This window comes from Rhinolophus sinicus, chromosome 15, assembly GCF_057876585.1.
Source record: "Rhinolophus sinicus isolate RSI-liver-muscle chromosome 15, RSI-T2T, whole genome shotgun sequence".
NCBI classification, from domain to species: domain Eukaryota; kingdom Metazoa; phylum Chordata; class Mammalia; order Chiroptera; family Rhinolophidae; genus Rhinolophus; species Rhinolophus sinicus.
In genome coordinates this window covers 23268932-23288781 of record NC_142515.1, presented here as the reverse complement: position 1 = coordinate 23288781, position 19850 = coordinate 23268932, and the positions used below count along the sequence as shown (strand labels likewise).

At 56.5% G+C, this 19850-nt stretch overlaps 1 protein-coding gene and 1 long non-coding RNA gene across 3 annotated transcripts; one reads left to right on the top strand and one right to left on the bottom strand.

Moving 5' to 3' along the window:
- Positions 1-3527: 3527 nt before the first annotated feature.
- LBX1 (ladybird homeobox 1) lies at positions 3528-7765 on the bottom strand. 2 transcript variants are annotated; one of them, XM_019724945.3, is made up of 3 exons: positions 7558-7765; positions 5810-6525; positions 3528-5115 (listed from the first exon to the last, which is right to left on the bottom strand). In XM_019724945.3, the coding sequence occupies exons 2-3, from the start codon at positions 6132-6134 to the stop codon at positions 4595-4597; spliced, it is 846 nt and encodes a 281-aa protein (XP_019580504.1). In that variant the 5' UTR covers positions 6135-6525; positions 7558-7765; the 3' UTR covers positions 3528-4594. The 2 variants fall into 2 exon arrangements, with proteins under 2 accessions (XP_019580504.1, XP_088648008.1); XM_088791882.1 differs by lacking the exon at positions 7558-7765 and having other exon boundaries at positions 5810-7501.
- A 5760-nt stretch (positions 7766-13525) lies between these two features.
- LOC109443965 (uncharacterized) lies at positions 13526-15756 on the top strand. The gene is made up of 3 exons (XR_002136764.3): positions 13526-14531; positions 14757-14865; positions 15050-15756. It is a non-coding gene; the product is annotated as an uncharacterized LOC109443965 (long non-coding RNA).
- The last annotated feature ends 4094 nt before the right edge of the window (positions 15757-19850 follow it).

Sequence of the window (19850 nt, the reverse complement as noted above, 5' to 3'; positions counted from 1 at the left end):
GGACTCATGCATCAAACTTCAATTTTCCGGACGATTGAATTAGTGATTTTTTTTCTCCTGAACTAAAATACACTTAAGTCTTTGGGATTAATTACCACGTTCTGGTCCCTCAGACTGGAGTATTACTTATCGGAGCTGCGTCTGACACCGGCCCGACACCTCGTAAAATAAGGAACTGTGCCTCCTGGCCTCACCCAGCGCCGCCCGCTGCCCCGGGGCTGGGGAAGGCGGAGCAGGGAAAGCGATCCAGCCAAATTGCGCGGTGGGGCCCTTCACGTTGGCACGCTGTGGGGTCCCAGGCTGGGAGATCAGAAACTGCTGGAGTCAACTTGGCGAGCCGACCGAGGCCCCGAACCCAACTGGAAAGAGGCAAAGCCGGGCCGCTTCCCCTGGGCAGCCGGGAACCGAAAGCAGGTCTGCAGAGAGGCCCGAGTTCTAGAGAACATGCCTGCAACGGCCCCAAGCGGTGAAGTGAGTCTGGGCAAAGGGCGGGCGGCCCAGAGGGTTCCAAGCCTTAACGACCCTTACTCGAGAATGGGCGCAGGACCCACAGCCCCTCACACGATCCACCCACACCCACACTCACAGGCGGGGAATGACACGTAATGTACAATCCCCGTTCCCACGGAGCACACACAGACGGTGCATACACCACACACAGCCAGCCCCACCTCGGTCATGCCCGGCAGGCGCCCGCACAGAGGCTCGGGGCCGGCACTTGCATTCGAGGCCATTTCACATCACAGGTCCCGGTGGTAGAGCCCCAGGCGCGGCCAAGACCATCCGAGCACCCGGGCAGCTCCGGTCAGAGTCAGGAGAGCTGAGGAGAAGGTGGGATGGAGCCCAGAACCCCTGGATTCCAGCCCCTTGCTGCAGCCTACAGTCAAGCCCTCAGGCCTGCCCCAAGTCGCCGCTGCCTCCCTGCGCAATGGGGCCAGGAAATTAGCCAGCCCCACGCTGCGGTGCTTGGTCGGGCAGAGTCGGGCCGCAACAGCCACATGTGCTGTCGGCTGGGCTCTGGAAGTCCACCCATAGCCTGGCGGAGGCATGGAATCCAGCAGAGCCGAAGAGACTCGGCGGCTCGAATCCGTTCCCCAAAGTGTGGGGGACACAGCGCGCGGCGCGCTCTCCCGGGGGCTTCTCGGCTCTGGCTCAACCCCGGGCTCCGGCGTGTGCCTCTGTCCCTTTCACTCCGACGACGGTCTGTCCTTCCTCCGCCGGCCCTTTTTTCTGGCCTATAGAAACAACGAATTCCTTCTCGTCTTTCAAGGCCTGGGTCCAATGCCACCTCCTCTGTGAAGCCCCTACCACCTGGAGCCCCAAACTGTTTCTCCGAGTTCTGCAAATGCGCTTTCCCTGCCCCTGGGTCCAGGTCTACTATTAGCGTTGGGTCTCGTCCACTAGACTGGGAGCTCCTTGAGGGCAGGAACTGGATCGGATTCGTTTCCATTTCCCCAGCCCACAGCTCAGCCTGGTGCCCAGAAGACGCACAATAAACATTTGCTAAATTGAATGGATCTTTCCCTTTATTTTATTAATCCTTATCCTTCCTTCTTTCTTTCCCTCCTTCCTTCCTCCCTCGTTATTTTTTTATTTCTTGGTTATATTCAATTGTCATGTTTTTCAGGCTCATTAAATCCATTTAGAGACAAAAGAATAAAAGGCAGAAGGGGAGGAGGGGGAGGAGGGAAGGGGGAGGGGAGAGGAGGGAGGGAGGCCGGAGAAGCAAACAAATAACCCGCTTTAACTAGACGGGCGGATAAATGGCCCCGTTTCTCCTCAGCCCCGATGCGCCTGCTTAGCTGCGCGCCCCGCGGGCGCCGCAGCTCGGGTGGGCTCAGCCCTGAGGCCGCAGCCCCCAGCCGGAAGGGACCCAGCAGGGCCGGGCCCCGGGCGGCGAAGCTAGGAGCGGCCGGAGGTGCCAGGGCCGCTTCATTGGGATTCATGGGCTTGTTGGGCGGGCGGCCTGGGGCTCCAGGCGCGGGGCGGGGGCCGGGCGCGGGGGGGGGGGGGGTGTTGCGCACGGCGGGCGCAGATGCCCGGGTGACCGCCGTGCCGCGGTCCCTGCGCCGCCTTTGTGCCGGGGAGGCGCGCGCGGGGACCTAATCCATCAAATTGTCTACAAATTGTGAAGAAAATTCAAAAACCATATGGTCGCCAGCGCCGGCGCGCTCTGGGCTGCGGAGGGCCGTGGCCGCGCCCGCACCCGGAGCCGCGGGGGGCTGGGCCCGGCTATTGTCGCCTGTCAGCGGCCGCCCGGGTCCATTCGTCCCGGCCTTCATGGTCCGCGCTCCGAATTACAGACCCATCCATCCTAAGAAAGGGCGATTTATGTCGCCCGGGAGGAACCGGCCGCACGCCGGCCCGGCTGCCCGCCGCCTCTTTCCTTTTCGTTCTCTCCCCTCTTTTCTTTCCCCTCTTCCTGTTTTCTCTTTTCTCTCTCTCTCTCTCTCTCTCTCTCTCTCTCTCTCTCTCTCTCTCTCTCTCTCTCTCTCCCCCCCCCCTTTCTCCCCACTGTTACTTTCCACTTTCTCAGTCAGCTTTTGGAGTGTCTTTCTGTGCTCTTTTTCTGTGTTTCTGTCTCTCAGTTTCCTCCTGGACACGTAGGTTCCTGACTCAGGCCCCGGGGCCCCATCGCCTTCCCGAGAACAGATGCGTATTTCTCACATCAATTTTGCGGAGAAAAGAGAGCTGAGCGGCCTGGAGGCGGGACCCTCCTCTGGTGACAGCAGCCACTCGCCAGCCCAGCGACAACAAAAGCCCAGGGAGAAAACCCGCTCAGTCCGGAAAAGTGAAAGCAGCTTATATCCCTGTCCCTGCCCCTGCCCCCCTCATGGCGCAGGGACCCCAGAGAGTCCTTGGGAGATTGATATCTCTGCCCCTAGCACCGTTCAGAGCCCAGAATTTGTGAATCTCACCAGAAATTCACCCCAAACTCTCAGACACTTCGGGCTCACATCTCCCCGTGCCTGTGTGCCCAGTTCAGCCTGCCCTTGGTGCCTTGGTGCCTTTTTCTCTCTCCCGAAGGGTGAGGCCCTCCTGCAGAACCGAAACTCGGGAGCCCTTAGGCTCCACCCGGCTGTCCCGCTAAGCTATACCTGCCATATACCGGAGGCTTAGCCATGTCCCAGGGAGTCCAGGATAATGCCTTTGGGTCCCGGGTGGGATGCACCAACAGTACCGCAAGTCCCCCTCCACACTTTGTCCCACACAAATTAATTTTGCACCCGTGGCGCTCCCACCATACGCACGCATTTGCGCCCAGCAGTGCACGCCTCACTTTTTACCCGGACCTGACGAAGCCGGCTTCTCTAGCCATCCCCACCCTATTTGGAGACTGCCGCGTGTTTGTGGGCAAGAAGAGCCTCCTCCCACTACTACCCCCCTCCCCTCTCATTCTCACCCCTGCCCTGAAACTCCTCCAAATCTCCAAGGCCAGGGCAGCCGGTGACTTGCAGCCGGGAGACACCGAACCTGCCGCGGCTTCCCTGAATAGGGCCCACTCATTCAGACATGGTCACCGCCGCTTCTAGTAAAATGGCAAAGACTTTATTTATCGGAGAAAGAGGCCTTGGGTACAGTCCGGGGAGGAGAAGGCAGGGCAGGAGCAGGGAAGGGGCACGCGGGACCCACCCTCATTCGGCCAACCTTCTCTGGCCAAGTCGAGCTAGGAGCAGGGCGTTGGAGACTGCAAGACAGACCCAGAGCTGTGGAGGAGGTGGGGTGAGGGCTTAGGTTGGCCTCTCAGTCTCTGACACATGCAAAAAAATTCTAAAAAGAGTAAAAAATAATTCTAGGGCTTTGGGTTCCTTTTTCGTTGGTTGGTTAGATTTTCCCCTGCTTAGTCCCTAAGACCCGGACCCCAGCAGTCAGTCCAAGAAAACCGAGACAGGGTGGGGAGGAATCTTTAAAATAGCGTTAGGGGGTATTGGGAGGCAGAAATGGCATCGAAAACAGACTTCTCTCGCTAGGGGAAGAAGAGATCCTTTTGAAACTTGCAAGTCAGGACCCAGCTGCCCACCTCAGCCCCTTCCCACGCGGGGGGGGGGGGTGAAGGCAGAAGGAAATAAAAGAAATCAACTGCAATAGGCCTAGGGAGGTGAGGAGGGAGAGGGCCGGTGCATTCGCCACATGCAGAGAAAAATCAAAACAATCAGGGCGGCCCCCTCCTCCAGACCGCGGGGTTCAGTGTCCGTTACCCTCAATTCTGCCTCACTCTCAGCAAACCCGACAGCCTAAGAGCTTTGAAAACATGAAAATTTCCGAGATTTTAAAAAATAAAAAAGAAAAAAGTCAGGCTGCAGTGGGAAGAACCCGCTATATAGGTTTAAATATTTATACAGAAGCCATACAGAATTGCACGGCGAGGGCTCCCGGGGCGGCGGAGGCCGCGCACGGCGGCCGGCCCGGCCGGCCAGCCCGGGTTTATTGCTTCGAGAGGGAAGAGGCGGCTACTAGGAGCCGAGTCCGGGCTAGGGACAGGGGAGAAGGCGGGAGTTGTAGAGGAGGTCCCAGCTCCCCTCGGCGGTTCGATCGGAAGGCGGTGGGCCTACGGGCTCCAGGGTCCCCGGGCAGCAGAAGATCCCAGTGCCGCTCAATCGTCCACGTCGATCTCTTCGTCTTCCTCGTCCTCCGAGCAGTCCTGGCTGCTGGCTGGCTGGTCCGTGAGCGGGGAGGCGGGGGAGAGCTGCAGGGGCCCAGCGCCCGGGGCCTGCGGGGCGCCTGGGGGGAGTGCCGGAGAGCCAGGCCTCGACTTGGCCCTGCCGCAGCCGCCACCACCGCCGCCCGTGGCTTCCGAGTTCTGCTCCAGTTCGGCCAGCGCCACGATGTCCATCTGCCCGCTGGGGCCCAGTTTCTTGGCGGATTCCACGTCGGCCTTCATCTCCTCCAGGTCCCGCTTGAGCTTGGCGCGCCGATTCTGAAACCAGGTGATGACCTGAGCGTTGGTGAGGCCCAGCTGCTGCGCGATTTGGTCGCGATCAGCAGGGGACAGGTACTTCTGGTAGAGGAAGCGCTTCTCCAACTCGTAGATCTGGTGGTTGGTGAAGGCCGTGCGCGACTTTCGCCGCTTCTTTGGGGTCTGTCGCTGCCCAAAGATGGTCATCCCGTCGCGGCCTGTGAGGAAACCATAGTATAGGCTTGCGCCAGGGGAGAAGAGACCCCACCCTGGCTCTCAGTCACCTCACCCAGGCCCATCCGGCCTACGGTCTGCCCTTGTTTCCTCCTCAGATTTGATTCCACTTTCCAGACTAAAGCAAGCCTCTGCTATGGCAAACCCCTTCCCCGGTATCTTGTATCCCGGAAGTCCCTAGGAAAATTTGTTTTGGTTTCTGTCCCCCACCTAAGAGTTGGTTTGAAAAACTCAAGGTTGCTAGAGAGGAAGGGAGCCAGACAGGGACACCCTGACTTCGGTGTCAATGTTGGTACTCCACCTCTTCCCAATCACCCCAACTCTACCCTTACCCAAAAGTTCCCAGCAAAAGGCTCTCCATTTCCCACCCCAGGAACAGGGCTAAGAGTTTCCAGGCCACTGGGAACAGGAGGGAGCCAGGTAGGGCAGGCAGACTGCAGAGAGCTTGGGTTCCCGCCACCCCTCTCCAGTCACCCTGGCCTACCCCGAGGTCCCTAGAAAATCGGGTTTGGGTCCCGTCCCACCCATCTTCACTCCCAGCGGCAGCGGCTTGGGCTGGAGGGCCCTGACCGCCGGTAGGGGAGGAGGCAGACAGAGGCACAGGGCGCGAAGAGCATTGGGCATACGAAGCGGGGCTCTGGGTGCTTGGCGCAGGGGAACCCCAACGGCGGCACCTACCTTCGGCTGCCTGCAGGACGCTGACCTCCAGACCCTTAAAGGTCTTGCTGGCCAGCTCCTCAAGCGCACACAGCGGCGAGGTCTGCGAGAGCAGCGCGCGGCCCGCCAGGGGCAAGCCGCCCGGCGCGTGCTTGTCCGCGGCCGCCAGCAGGTGCGCCGCCCCGCACAGCGAGTAACTTCTCCGCACAGACGGCTTGTTGAGGATGTCCTCGATACTGAATGGCGTCAGCGGCTTGTTGGAGTTGGCGGGCGGTGGCAGGTGGTCCAGCGGGCTGCGCCGCCTCTCCTCCCCCGGCGCCGCCTTGCCGTCCTCCTTGGAAGTCATCTCGGCCTCGTTTGGGGGCCCGGCCGGGGCGGCTCGGGCCGCGGGGACCCAGCCCGCGGGCAGCTCGGGCGCCGGGCGGCGCGGGCGGGTGGCAGCTGCGGGCCGGAAGGAGGCCGCGCCGGGCAGGGCGCGGGCCGGGCGCAGGGCCGATTAGCGCAGCGGCAGAGGCAAGCAGAACCGCACGGGGCCCCGGGAAGAGGGCGCTGACGCGGGCGCTGCCGCCGCCGGGGCTTCCAGCAATCCGGGGCCCGAGCCGGGGCGCGCCGCGCGGGGCTCCAGTTTCGCCAGCCCCGGTGCTATTTAAAGGTGTCAGGTGGCTCCGCGGCGGCTCCTGGCCCCGGGTCCTGGCGGCGGCAGTTGGAAGAGCCGAAGCGAGGGCGCCGATCCCGTACTGCGAGGGGAGGCGGAGAGATGGGGCAATTGACTATTGCTAACAAGTTAGCCTTGATCGAGGAGTAATCAATTATCTGCAGCAGCACTTCTCTCTCTCTCTCTCTCTCTCTCTCTCTCTCTCTCTCTCTCTCTCTCTCTCTTTCTCTCTCTCTCTCTTTCTCTCTCTCTATCTCTCTCTCTCTCCTCCCTGTCTTTCTCTCTCTTCTCTCTCCTTTCTCTCTGTTCTTCCCCCGCCTGTTCTCTCTCTCCCTCCCTCTCCCTTCTCTGCTCCCCCCGTCTCTCTCCTTCTCTCTCCCTCTCCCTCTCTTTCACTCTCTGTCTGTCCAATGCAGGCGGCTCTAAGTTGGGAAGCTCATTAATTAGCGGGCCGGGGGTAGGAGGAGCCGGCTGGAATTAGCCTGCCTAATGCGCCTGTCAGTCCGGGCGCTGCGCCCCGCTCGGCCCGAGCTGTTTGTAAATTACATTAGCTGCGCCTTTATTGCACCCCAACCTCCGACGACTGAAAAGCCGCCGCCCCCACCCCAAACTGCGAGCCGCGCTCCCGGCGCACCCGCCTCCGGTCGGCCTGGCTGCGGTGGCAGCGCTGGCCCGCAAGTCTCAGGCTCTCCGACCAGGGATTTTGGTGTCCGAGAAGGACGGCTAGAGCCAGCCGGGGAGGTTCGCGGCCGCTCAGCGGGCCAGGTAAGACCAGGAGCCTGGGTGGGCCCCGCCGCCGCCCAGCGCGGACTTTGCCAAGCTGTGATCAAGGACCCAGCGCCCCTACCCCTAGATTCTCTTGCCCCTCACGCGCGGCCTTGGGCCACGCGCCTGGGGAAAGGATATCAGGAGGTCTGAACGGGTTCTACAGCCCTGCGCGAGGCGATACGGGACACAGGAGTGGGGGACTCCACGGGTTGGGGAGGTAGCCAGAGGACTCAGCCTTCCCCAGCCGAGAGACGGATGGGGGAGTCGGTGGTGACTCTAGGCACCTCTCCCCGGGCCTGAGCCCAAAGAGACAGCCTTACCTCCCCCGGCAATCTTGCACACTTACCTCGGATCAAGGCTCTAGAGGCCGGCTGGGGCCACCGCCCGCCTGGGGACCGGCGTCCGACCGGCAGCCGGGCCGGGTGCAGGGGCTAACGGGGTCGGCTCCGGGCCTCCCCGCTGCGCTCTGCCGGGCCCCGGCCGGGGCCCCGCTGGCGGCCCCGCCCAGCCCAGCGCGGGGCTTGAGTGCACCGCCCGGCCGACTCCAGCTGTTCCGGATGCGGGGCGGGGGCCCGGAGGGGGCGGGCCGTGGCTGGGGCTTCGCTCTCAGGAACCCGCAGAGAGGACGGGGTTAGAGTCAGACTAGAGGCTGGGAACCCTATGGCCTGGACTGACATCAGGGAAGCATTTGTGTGCATGGGCATTGGAATGTGTTTGTTTTTGAATATGTATATTTGTGTGTGGTTCTTCGTGTGTATATTTATGTAAACAGATGTGAACCTGTGGGTATTTAGGCATGTTTGATACCTTACCTATATCTTTCATTTCCCTGAGGCACCCAAGGGGGCTGTGCCCCCAGGCTCTTTTCTCTCTTGCTTGGCTCATCTGGTTTGTATGGGGCCTCTGGCCCCACCACCCTAATTTTCTACCTCTGCCCCTGGAGAAAGGAGGGGAAGAAAAGGGTGTTGGAGCCAAGGGAGGAAGAACTGCTTTCTTCCCCCACACACAGCCCCAGCCCTTTCTCTGGCTTTGTTTGTAAACTCCTGGGCAGCCAGTGCCATCCAGCAACCCTGCTTCGTCTAGAGAAGGGCCCAGAGAGGCCAGTGTGGAGGACGGTGGCCCAGTCCAGAGATTGGCATGGGAAGAATAGGACCTTTTGGGCTTTTTGCTCCCCATACCTGCCCCAGAAAGGGGACAAGCCACGCTGGGCTGTGGGGCAGGGGACAGGTTCTCTTCCTGGATGCCTCCAGCATAGGGGTCGCAGTGCACCAGAGATCTATTGCTTTATCTCCCTTTTATGTAGTTATTTGTTTGGAGCATGGCTCGCAGCTCTCCAGAGTAAAAGGGACAGTGTAAGGAGAAAGGATTGTTGTTTGGGAACCCCAGCGCCTGCCCCAGGCCTACTTGGGAGTGTTGGGAAGAGCTACTTACCCTCTTCCTCATCTTTGTCTTGCATTTTGGGGACAGGAAAGGTGCTCAGAGACCGGAATGGTGAGAACGGAATTCTCAGTTCCCCCAGAGCTGCAGAAACATCCCCAAGGCAGGCCTGTCTTTAGTGCATCAGCTGTTCTGGGAGCCAGGAGGTGATGCTGGGCCTAATAATTGTGGAGTCTGAGCCTGGAGATGGTGGAGAGGGACCTGAGGGAGAGGGCGCCAGGGAGCAGGACCCTGCTGGTTTGGAAGCTCTGGGACCATTTAGGGTCTGCCCTCTCCTCTCACTTCCTGCTCTCAGGATCTTGCCTCAGCCTCTGGTCCACAGCCTTTCCCTGTCATAACCCCCAAAGCCCTGACCCAGAGCCTCAGGCAAGCCACATACCCCCTGCTATCAGAGGAGGCCCCTATAGATCAGGGAAGTTGACTCTTGGGTCCCTATCTTGGGAGGGGCTTCCTCCCATACCCACCCCCCATTCTTTTTGTCTGTTCCTGTCTTCACACCTGATGCTGGCCTGTAGGACAGGATCAGAAGGACAACCCTCCTACTGCCCATCTCCCAGTCCCTCAGGACCAGAGAAGTTTAGGGTTGCTGTGAGGCTGCCAGGAAGATGAGGAATGTCATTGGGAGCAGGGGGGCAGGAGCACAGAATTATTTTGCTGGGGCCCTGTTTCCTGGGACCTTTAGTCTTCAGCCACATCATGTCAAAGTGTACAGAACATTCCAAAATCTTCTGCTATGTTACCTCTTCCACCTACTGTTGCCAAACCTCTTATTCCCACCCTGGCCAATAGTACCTACGGGTCAGTCCTGAGGCTTTGTGTTTTGGCCTAATTGGTTGAACTCCTGAGCCAAATAGCTCAGACCTGCACAGCTAGAGGTTCAGGGGGCACCCGGTGGTGCCACCCCCATTTTGTTGTTTAGGGTAACCTGTCTCCATCGCCTCATCCAGGCTATCTTCAAAAACCAGCCCAATTTCTCCATGGGCCTTTTCTGTACCTTGCAGTTTCCCCAACTCAAACCCTAGTATGTGGATGGCGGGGATCTTCAGAATTCCTGGGAGCTCAAATCCACCAGCTGCCCATACCCCTCCTGCAAAGTAAGGAGTTGTGTTCTGGGTTTTCAGTCAGACTGACTCCCCCTCCTGCCAGACAAACTGGGCGGTCCTTGAGGGCAGGGACCTTGATCTGGGGATTCTATCCCCAGATTCCATCCACCCTCGCTGACCAGGCAAGGGGAAAGGCTTGGTTCTTGACTGGCCCCCCTCAGGAGTTTTGGAGGTTGTGAAAATTGGAAGACTGAGTAATTCAGGGGCAATGGGGTGGGGGTTGGTGGAAAGGAACTCTGCTGTTGCTCTCCAGAATCTAACTTTCTGCCCAACCCCCTTCCTGGGATCCCATACCGGGTTAGGAAGACATTGCAGGGTCCCTAATCCCCAGTCAGCTGAGCCAGTGTCATCTCCCCTGAAGCTGGAAGTAGCTTATTCCTTGAGTCTGCTCCACGGAGGGAATGTCTGTCTTCAGAGCCTGATCTATACTGTATCCTGACTCCTGAATTTGTGCTTGCTGCCTATACCGCCAGAGTCCAGTCTTATTCCATCTCCAGTAGAAGGGGAAGGGATTATTTTGCCAAAAATTTGTTTTCCCCCTAGTTTAGTGAATATTTCAAAGAGGAAGGAAAGAGCATTGCATGAATTGTCAGGATAAGGGGACCCTACAGAGCCAAACTAAATGAGTTGTTTCTTAGCACAGGAGAATAATTCAAGTCAACCCCCAAAGGCTCCATCGCTTTAATCCAGATTGTTTTGGTAGCCCCATTCGTTTCCAGATTATTTGTGTAAGCACCAGTGTTGGCCCTCAGGCTAGAGCGTCCCTCAGAAAAAAGGTTCTGACACCGCTTGAAATGAGTTAACTTGACCACCAATTGGGATCATTTCTGTCCCCTGGGGACCTACTACTCTCTCTCCTTGTAGAATTCAGAGTGTTTCTTCTGCTATAGAAGTAGACTCCGATAGATTGCCTCCTGCCATCCTGGCTGAACTGGGACTGCCCACTTGGTTTTTATATTCTGCCCTGGGCCACCATCTGCAGTAACAACAACAATAACCATGACAATAAACACCATAAGTCCTTACTGTGTGTGCTGGCTTCAGGCTAAGAGTTTTATTCATTTCACATATTACAACCCTCTGAGGTAGCTACTGCTATTACCCCGATTTTACATATACGGAAAATGAGGCCCAGAGAAGTTAAGTAACCCACCCAAAGTCACACAGCTGGTTTTGTGTCACTAGGATTTGAGGACTGGTTTTTCTGACTCAAGTCATAGTCCTAGAACAATGGGGTTCTTAACCCGAGGCCCCCAAGGTCTCTTTGAATGGGCTTCAGGGGCTCTGCAGATCCTGGAATTGTGTAAAATTATGTATGTGAGCCCAAGTAGGCACATTTTTTCCCAGGGACAATATCACATAACATTGGATTCTCAAAAGGGGTTGGAGATTCAGAAAAAGGTTAAGGTCAGAAGTAGGCCGGTAAGGGAAGGAGAAGGGGAAAAGGGAGGAAAGCTGCCTCCTCAAAGGCCTGGGGAGTAGGGAGCCAGTTGCTCTGCAATTCAGGCTGGGCTGCAAGCCTGCTTCTGGACCTGCCCTGTTTTCTCTGGTCAGTCCCAGCTCTCAAGACCTCATCTGGCAAAGAGAAGTGGGGGCAGAATCTATGCCAGGGCACTCCTTTGGAGAGCACCCCTCCCTGCTTCTTCCCTCCCTACTTGTTTTGTGATCTGAACTCCTTTAGAGCCTCGTGACAGGGTGGCCCCACCATAAGAGCCAACCTCTTTCAGGCACTTCAGTCCTACAGAGGGGGATTGACTGCCTTTTTGAAGTGTGGGGGACATAGACAGACCACGGAGTGACAGAGACAGAGAAAGAGGGGACGAGACCGTTCCCAGGAAGCGCTCAAGGCCCAGGTGACCATATTCTGCAGCCTCCAGAACAGCCCTCTTTTTTGGTCCCAAGCCTTTGCTCCTCTCATCCTGAGGCAGGAAGGGTTTCTGTCACTTCCCTTCCTGGCACCTCTTCCTCTGTTTTTAGTGCTCAACTCATTTGGAGAAACCTTCCCTTCTCTGTTCAGCTTCTCTGTGCTCCTTAGCACACACCTCCTTGATGTCACATCAGATTGCCGGGGACCGGCTGGTTTGTCTCTCTGCCCTTCTGCCTCTCCACCTGGCTGTGAACTTGGGGAGGAAGGGACCTGAATCTCCTCTCCATGCCCTGTGCCAGCCTGGCATATACCAAAGTTTCCTCATGCATTTGTTAAATGAATAAAAAAAAGAAAAAAGAGAGGCAGGCAGGGACCTCAGTCTGTGCCCCAGAGAGAGGACCAGGAGTGTGAGGGGAGGGTAGGTACATTGTTCTGCCAGCTGTGTGCAGATGTGTGAGGCACCCCTGCTGCTCTAACACACACAGAGGGGTATAGAAACCTCATTCTTTAATACTTTTTGGCCATGTCATGGGGTGGCTCCTGGGTTCTGGACCCAGCTGTGGTATGGACTAACTCAGGAATGGAGGGTGTTACTTCCCTCCCTCCCTCCCTTCCTCCCTCCCTCCCTCTCTCCCTCAAAACAGAATTGAGTGCCTATCATGTTTTGGGCCCAGAAGCAGAGAGGAAGAACAGACAGAAGATGAAGGGTGATGAGCAGGAAGGAGTGGCAGGAAACAGACACCCCCCCCCCACCCCCACCCCCCCCCCGTAGCCCAGGAGACTGTAAAGAGGGTAAAGATAAGTGTGTGTGTGTGTGTGTGTGTGTGTGTGTGTGTGTGAAGTCTGGTTGTGTCCTAGTGGAGGTGGCATTTGAGTTAAGCCTTGAAAAATCAGGAGCATTGGGTAGGTACAGAAGTGGGGACCACTCTCCAGGCAAGGGGGACAGCCAAGCAGGACGCTGGAAGTGCCAGCCCAGAGGGAGAAAGAGAGTGCTCCCATATTTCCAACCTCTCTCACCTGGGCAGCAAGCTGCTGGGATGGGGTGAAATCCCTGGTCCCTTGTGCACACCCCCCATCACATCTGCAGCCAGAGGCAGGTGCTGGCGGGCTCCTGGGAGGGCTGTTTGGGGCTGCAGGGGTCAGGGAGTTGGGATGAGGCTACACCTCCAGTCCTTGCTACTCCTGGACCTACAATGGGGTTTCCATTCTCCTTGCTGCTCTCAGAAGCTCCAACAGCTTGACCCTCTCTTTCCCTTACTAACCTATTTGGCCCAGGAACTCCTGGGTCTGAGCACAACTGCTGTTATTGGTAAGTGCCAGCCATTGCACAGAGGTCTCATTGCCTATGGGAGGGCCCCAGGCTTCAGAGTGGGCAGCGAGGGGCCTAGGCTAGACCAGGTGAATATGCAGAGGGACCCAAGAAGGGAGAGAGGAGAGAGACAGAGGAGCAGGCCAGCCCCACTAGCCGGGGACAGGAAAGGCCTGAGTCAGGCTTCTCATAATAAACTGCACTTGAATAATTCAGCAGCGATGCGGGGGCTCATTGCATTAGCACTGCCGCCCACACCGTCCCTCGTGTTCCAGCTGGGGGGGGGTGTCACTAACACGCTTGAGGAGGGGAGCCAGGATAGAAGACCACCCTGCTCGCTGGTATCCTGGATTCTGCCTGGGCCAAGTGCCACAAGACTCCCTGGTCCCGGAACCTTTGGGGCCCCACTGGTCAGAGAGCCACCTGCTGGGCAGTGCTGTCCCAGCTAAGCCGCTCTCAAGACCCCCAGCAAGAGAAGACAGGCAGCGGGACCAAGACCAGACTAAGGGACGTGCTGGGTCAGGGGCGGGGGCGGGGGTGGGGTGGGGGTCCGACTTGCAGGAACCAACTGCCCCAGTGCCTAACCGCACAGAGAATGTGGGCAGTGTGGCTTTGAGCAAAGTGGAGAAGGCAGGCTCAGGCCTGTGCTCAGAGCCCGGATGCCGTGGGGCTGCTTCGCCCGGGCCCGGGTTTTCCTTGCGATCGAAGTGAAGTTCTGGGGAAGTCGCAGGACCCTCCACCCACTCTGGACCCCCAAGTTCCCAGCCTCTGCTTCCGCATCTCCGCATCTCCGCATCTCCGGGACCAGCGAACCCAGTTCTGGCTGTGTCAGCCGCTGGTGAGCGTCCCGGCCCTGCGCTCACCAGGGCAAGGAATGGAGCCTCAGGTTACTGGGCCTGGACAGAGGCTAAGTGTATAACACTCGCAGCCTTACTTCGTTTGAGTGGAACCAGTTCCCTTTGACTTTTCCATTTCCGGCGTGTACCTGGATTCCTGATCTTGAGGGATCGTGTTTCTTCCCTTTCACATCCCCTGCTGCTTATTTCCTCCAGCTCTTCCCCAAGTTCCTTCACTTCCATTAGGTCGACCCACCCTCTTTTCAACAGCCCGCACCTTTCTCCAAGCAGCCTCGCTGCCCTTATGTGGTGAACTTTGGCGGACACCCTCGCACTGGCTCCGCTGGCCCTCCCGGGGCTGGCGCAGACAGGGACCCAGCCTGGTCCTCACCAGTGTCCCAGGCAGCCAGACCAGAAGCCCCGCTGAAGGCAGCTCTCGTGCCTCTCCCCCGCGCCGCCCTCCCACCTGCCTCCAAGAATCTTCCTGTTTGTCCACTGCCTCCTCCTTCTTCTTATCTTCTTTCCTCCTCTACACGTTCTTTCTCATTCGTTTTTCTTCGTTTGGTAAGTGCTGTCTGCCGCAGCCCCTGGCCCCTGGGGGCAGAGTAAGCCCCTCTTGAGGCCTCAGCTGGGGCTCTGGGTTCGTGGCTAAATTTCGAACAGCTTTCACCACAGGGCGGCTCGGGTGACTCGGAAGAGGCAGATGAGATGGGCTAATGGCACCTTGACTTCAGATGGCCCCGCCATCGGTGGGCTGTGTGATCTTGGGTAAGTCTCTTAATCTTTCTGACCCTCGATGGGAGTAAAAGTCAGGAGATTTAGGGAGAGTGATGAGAGACTAAGTCTTTTCATTTGTTTCGGAAAGGGGTTGCCTGCTTTGGGGCCTAAAGAGGAAGTGAGATTCGTGGGAATTGTAGGTTTGAAATGGCCATTTATTTTAACGAATATTTCGGGGAGCAGCTAGTAGCTGCTTTTTATTTTTCTTTTTTACAGTTGACGGGCTGCCAGGTGTTAGAAAACCTTCTCTCCAATCCTGACCAGATCTCCGTTTTACCTAACAGAAACTGAGGTTAAGATCGCGACGCACTGGTCAGCGCCACAGGTGGGGTTCTGACCCAGATCCTGCTCCGAGGCGCTCTTGCGTTTAAGCCATACAGTCTCGCCCTGGACTGGTGAATAGAGCCCTAGCCGGCGGTGGCCGAGACCTAAACCGGGAGGGGTGGTGCTGAACCTCCGAGGTTTCCCCTTTTTTCGTGCTGGGAAAGCTTTGAAATTCTTATTTTCAGGTAAACGATTTTGGTGCCTCCCAGAGAAGGATGGAAATGAGACCCAAATGAGGGACTTCCGGCGTGTTATGGGAGAGCCCCGGGGGTTGGACCAGGTGGGCAACCTTTCTCAACGTAGAAGCCATCGCTCCCCGATTTTTACCTCCTTCGAGTCTGTCCATCCGCTCATGAGTCTGTCAGGCCTGTGGGGCCTACGGAGGGGGAGAATGCGCATGGCCCTACCCAGGGCAGAGGTATGGTCAGATGACCCTCCCCCGCGTTTACACTTTCCCGGAGTGCCTCTAAGGTAGAGTCCTCCTAGCTGCAGAGAAGGGACTGGCTGTCGGGGTGCAAGGTTGGGCAGGCTGGAGACAGGGCCTGGGATCCCATGGCCGGGCCGGGAGGGGCTGGAATCCGGCTCCCCGGGCGACCCCATCCCTAGCTCCCGCTGTAAAGTCGCCCTGTGGTAGCCCCGACAGGCCACGCGTCCCTCGACACAAGTCCCATTACATTGTATTTATGTTTCACTTTATTGTTTTTCTTCCCTCTCTTATTATTGTCTCACTCTGGGGGAGGCAAAGGATATAATATATTCATCTTTATTATACCAAATCTGTGTGAAGCATTTAATAAAACGCTGTTTCCACACAGCCAGGGATATTAGCGTGAGCTACTCTTAAGTTAATGCTCTGGTACTTCGGGCACCTCCGCCACAGCGCCTACTGCTGGCGGGCGGGGGGAAGCACAGGCCTTGTCTGGTGCGCCTCCGCCTACCCGGAGTTCTGGGTGCGCTTCCCAGCCCGGGCGCCCATCCTAGCGGTCTCTCAGTGACCCTCGGGCACCAGCATGGGAGAAGGGACTCAGAAGAGCCAAGTTCAAGTCCCTTCCCCCCCCCCCCCCCCCGCTCCTCCCCACCTTACGCTTCTAACCCACTGTGGGCCTGGGTTTGTGCCTGTGAACATGGAAAGAATTCTATAGGCGCTTTCCTCTCAGGGCTCTTTCTTGGGAGGCTGAAGAGGCCATGCGGGTGGATAAGGCTTTATAAACAGGAAAGAAAAAAGTCAGGATTTGTCAGGATGGGATGGATGAAGGCCAGAAACAAGGAGGCCACAAAAGTGGTTCTAGGCAACATAGACCCCCCAAGCTGGACCCCAGCCTAGACTGGGGAGCAGGGTGCAACTACAGTTTAAGCAGAGCCCAGAAGGTTTCAGCATGCCTAGCCTCGCCTCCAGCAGATGAATATGACTGAACTTTATAAAGCTCTTGGCCTGTCACCGTAGGCTCTTCCATGATCCTCCCTGTAGGTAGGCAAACAGTCTTTATAGTCCAATTTGCAGCTAGCAAATTGAGCCTCAGACAGGTCAAGTGGATTGTTTGAGGTAACTCAGCTGGGAAGTAGCACAGGGTATTCAGATTCCACTTCTCTCCCTCCCCCAGCCCTCCTGATCCCTACCTTCCCCCTCATCCCCCCATCCCCATCCTCCAGGGTATTCTATGGCCTATAAGCTTTACATTCTGCTTTCTACATACTTGCATGCACACACACACACACACACACACACACACACACGCCTACATGGTGATGCCCATGAGAAGGAGAGTCATGTGACTTTCCATATCCAGCCTCATTGCCCAATGTCCTTTACAGCCTATTGTCTGGGTTCTTTTAGGGCCCTGATTTTGGTACATTGACCTGACTTAGGCCCTTGTACCAGTGTTGTGGGGGAGAGGTGGGGGCAACTCCTCAGGCCAGAAGGAGGTGTTGTGCAGGTAACAACTGGAGTGGCCAGGTAAGTCCCCCTATACCCTCCCCTATTTCTCAGTCCTCTGACCCCATCACCCCATCCTTGGGGGCTGTATTAGGTCACCCCACATCCTGTAGGCTGCTGGTGAGAGCTTCTTTGGAGGCTAAGGATACTTGAGAAATCTGACAGCGCCACCTGGGGCTGGGGAGAAGGGTACAGACTCACTATATGGCACGGCTGGGACCAGGGTGAAGCAAGTGAGGTACCTAGGGTGCACGATTTAAAAGGTACTTGCTCTCAGTGTTGTGTATGACCCTTAAATTTTGTGCTTAGGCATCTCTCTCACTGGCCTCACCCTAGACCAGCTCTGCTGTGTGGTCTCAGATGTGGAATCACCACCACTGCCAAGCAGGGATAGAGAGGATGGTTTCAGCTCATCCTTGTGAATGGCTTTCTGAAGGGAAGAATATAAACAATGGGAAGAGTTGCCTTGTGTGGGAGTGAGCTCTTGCAACAGGTGGAGCTTGCTCAGAGCCGGCTGAAAAGGCTAATAATCAGTCATATTGCCATCATCATGATCTTCCTTGTTTAACTATCACTTACTTTGTGCCAAGTAAGAGCTTTAATCACATTATGTCATGTAATGTATATAAATGTGTTTTGGCCAAGGACGGGATATTAGTCTCTGACCTTCTGGGTCTTTTTCAGCTCTGTGAGTCTGTTGTTGCATGAAACAAAAGGCACTTCTGTTGATTTTAGTTGGTTCATAGCATTATAATTATTATTTGGACTTGCCTCATGGTCTTTACTCATAGGTAAGCTCTTTGAGGGCAGGGACTGTGTCGAATCTCATTTTTTCTTTTTACTATTCCCTCTGCTCTTCCATGCCCCACACAGGACTAAGCACATAGCATATGTTTAATAAATGTGTATCAAACAAACACATGAGTATTCAAAGGCTGTCTGTCTACCTGGCCATCTACTTTCCAGGCTGTGAGCAGCAGAGCCATTAGGGGGGTCATTGGGAAAGCTGGTACCACCTTTGTAGTCATTGTTCTCCTTCCCTGACAGCTGAGTTGAGTTCAGGCTGTCCCTGTAGAGCCTCGTCCCACATTGTGCTCTCAGCCCTGTTCTAGTCAGTGGGTAAGACAAGGTGCAGAAGGAACTCAACTCTCATAGTGGACATACTCATGAGAAACCATTCAGGTAGGGGAGAGAGCCTCTGGGAGATCAGAGCAGGGAGTAGCCCTGTAACCAGAGAAGTCTGTCTGGCAGAGCTGGGACTAGAGCTAGGCCTTGAAGGATGGGAAGGATTGAGAGGTTGGAGGGAAGAAATACAGTATTCCAGGCTGGCGTGAGAGGGGGCAGCAAGAGCAAAGGGGCAGAGACAGGACGGCTCACAACAGTTTTGGGAGACAGGTAGGCCGGCCTGGCTAGAGCACCAGAGGAAGATAAGTGGGGAAAGACATTTGTGGAATGCCTTGAATATCCAGGCCTGAACCAGAGACCAGAAATTCGGGTTCAGAAACCAGGATCTACACCCTAAAGCCCAGAAACCAAAATCTAGAACTCAGAGTCCAAGGCCAAAATCCAGAACCCAGCCTTATCCAAAGCTGTCTTTTTGTTTGGTGTAAGATGCCAAATTCAGGTGCATGAGCTTATTAGGTAACAAGATACTCTTCTGGTTGGCTTGGCTTTGGAAACACAAGGCCTGGCACAATCCCAGAGCTAGGCTGGCCCACCTGAAGCCTGCCCTCCAAGGCTAGCATGATCAGCTGTCCTAGGTCCCCCTAAATCAGAATCTGAAGTCTGGCCTCATCTGCAGTCCAGGTACCCCTGAGCTGGGGCAGGAGTCACCCACAAATATCCAACCTCCTACCCACCCGCAGCCCCTCTATCCTTCCCTCCACCCTTGATACAGGTAGGATCTGGGCTTCTAGGCTGGACCCAGCTGGGCTAGGCCACTGGGGGGTGGAGCCATGGTGTCTGTGGTGGTGCCAAGCCAGCCAGCATGTAGGCGTTACTGTGCCGGCCTGTCGAGGAGCGCAAGCCTGCCAAGGAGCCGGAGCGCTGTGCCTCATGGAGGGTATCAGGGGTAGTATTGTCAGCGCACAAATGCTCAACTTTATGTACTTTTAACTAGAGGTGTAACAGATGGCCCCGTTTCTGTCCAAGCCAGGGAGACTGGTGCCCATTCCGGCTGCAGCCAATCAATCCCGCCACTCTGGGGGGAGCTACAAGCTGGGCTGGGAGGCCTGGAGCCAGCAATCGCGCAAGGCTGTCTGTTCGGGCTGGCCCGGCACTGCCTTCGCCAGCCGCTCAGCCGTGGGCCTGGGGAGGTAGGAGGGCAGGCAAGTGGCAGCCATGCCCGGCAGCCTAGTCAGAGGCCTGTCTGGGAGAGACAGTCTGGACCCACCTCTCAGGACCCAAATGGCCAATGAAGACATTCAAGTCCCTCACCCGCCTCACTTTGTCCTTTCTCCTGTGGTCTCTGCTCAGTATTGAAGCCCTAAATCTCTAGCCTCAAAATTCTCCAGATCCATAATCCTGCAGTGTCCTGTATGGTAGACACCGATGTTCTTTGGGACTGGGGGTGAGTAGTGGTGCCTTTGGGAGAAACATTCATGGGACTGCAGAAGACTTCGAGAAATGCCCAAGACAGCCAGAAAAGAAAACAGCAGGATCCGGGGATCTCAGAGATGGGGTGAACTATTAATGAATCTATTGATACATTCATACAGTCAGTCAATGAACATTAATGAAAGCCTACTATGTGCCAAGTCCTTTGCTAGGCACTGGGGTCAAAATGATAAATAGGACATAATTCCTGTCCTGGAGACCTTCTCAGGGAAATACAAATACATGGGTAATTAGAGAGATGAGCTAGGGCTCATAAAAATCTCCACACGGACTATGGGAGCGCAGAGCAAGAGCCTTTAATCCTGCCTGGGGGGGTCCCAGGAAGAGTCTAGCAGGGGCTCACTCTGAGCTGGGTGTTAAAAGACCAGTAGGAATTTTCACTAGAATTGAAGTCAGGGAAGGGCATCTGAGAAGAAGGAATAGCATGTACAAAGACG

Excerpts from the sequence above, each read along its gene's own strand:
- LBX1 (XM_019724945.3), bottom strand. The coding sequence starts at position 6,134 with ATGACTTCCAAGGAGGACGGCAAGGCGGCGCCGGGGGAGGAGAGGCGG. Across the intron at positions 5,116-5,809 it reads CGTCCTGCAGGCAGCCGAAG|GCCGCGACGGGATGACCATC; the intron begins GTAGGTGCCGCC and ends GTTTCCTCACAG.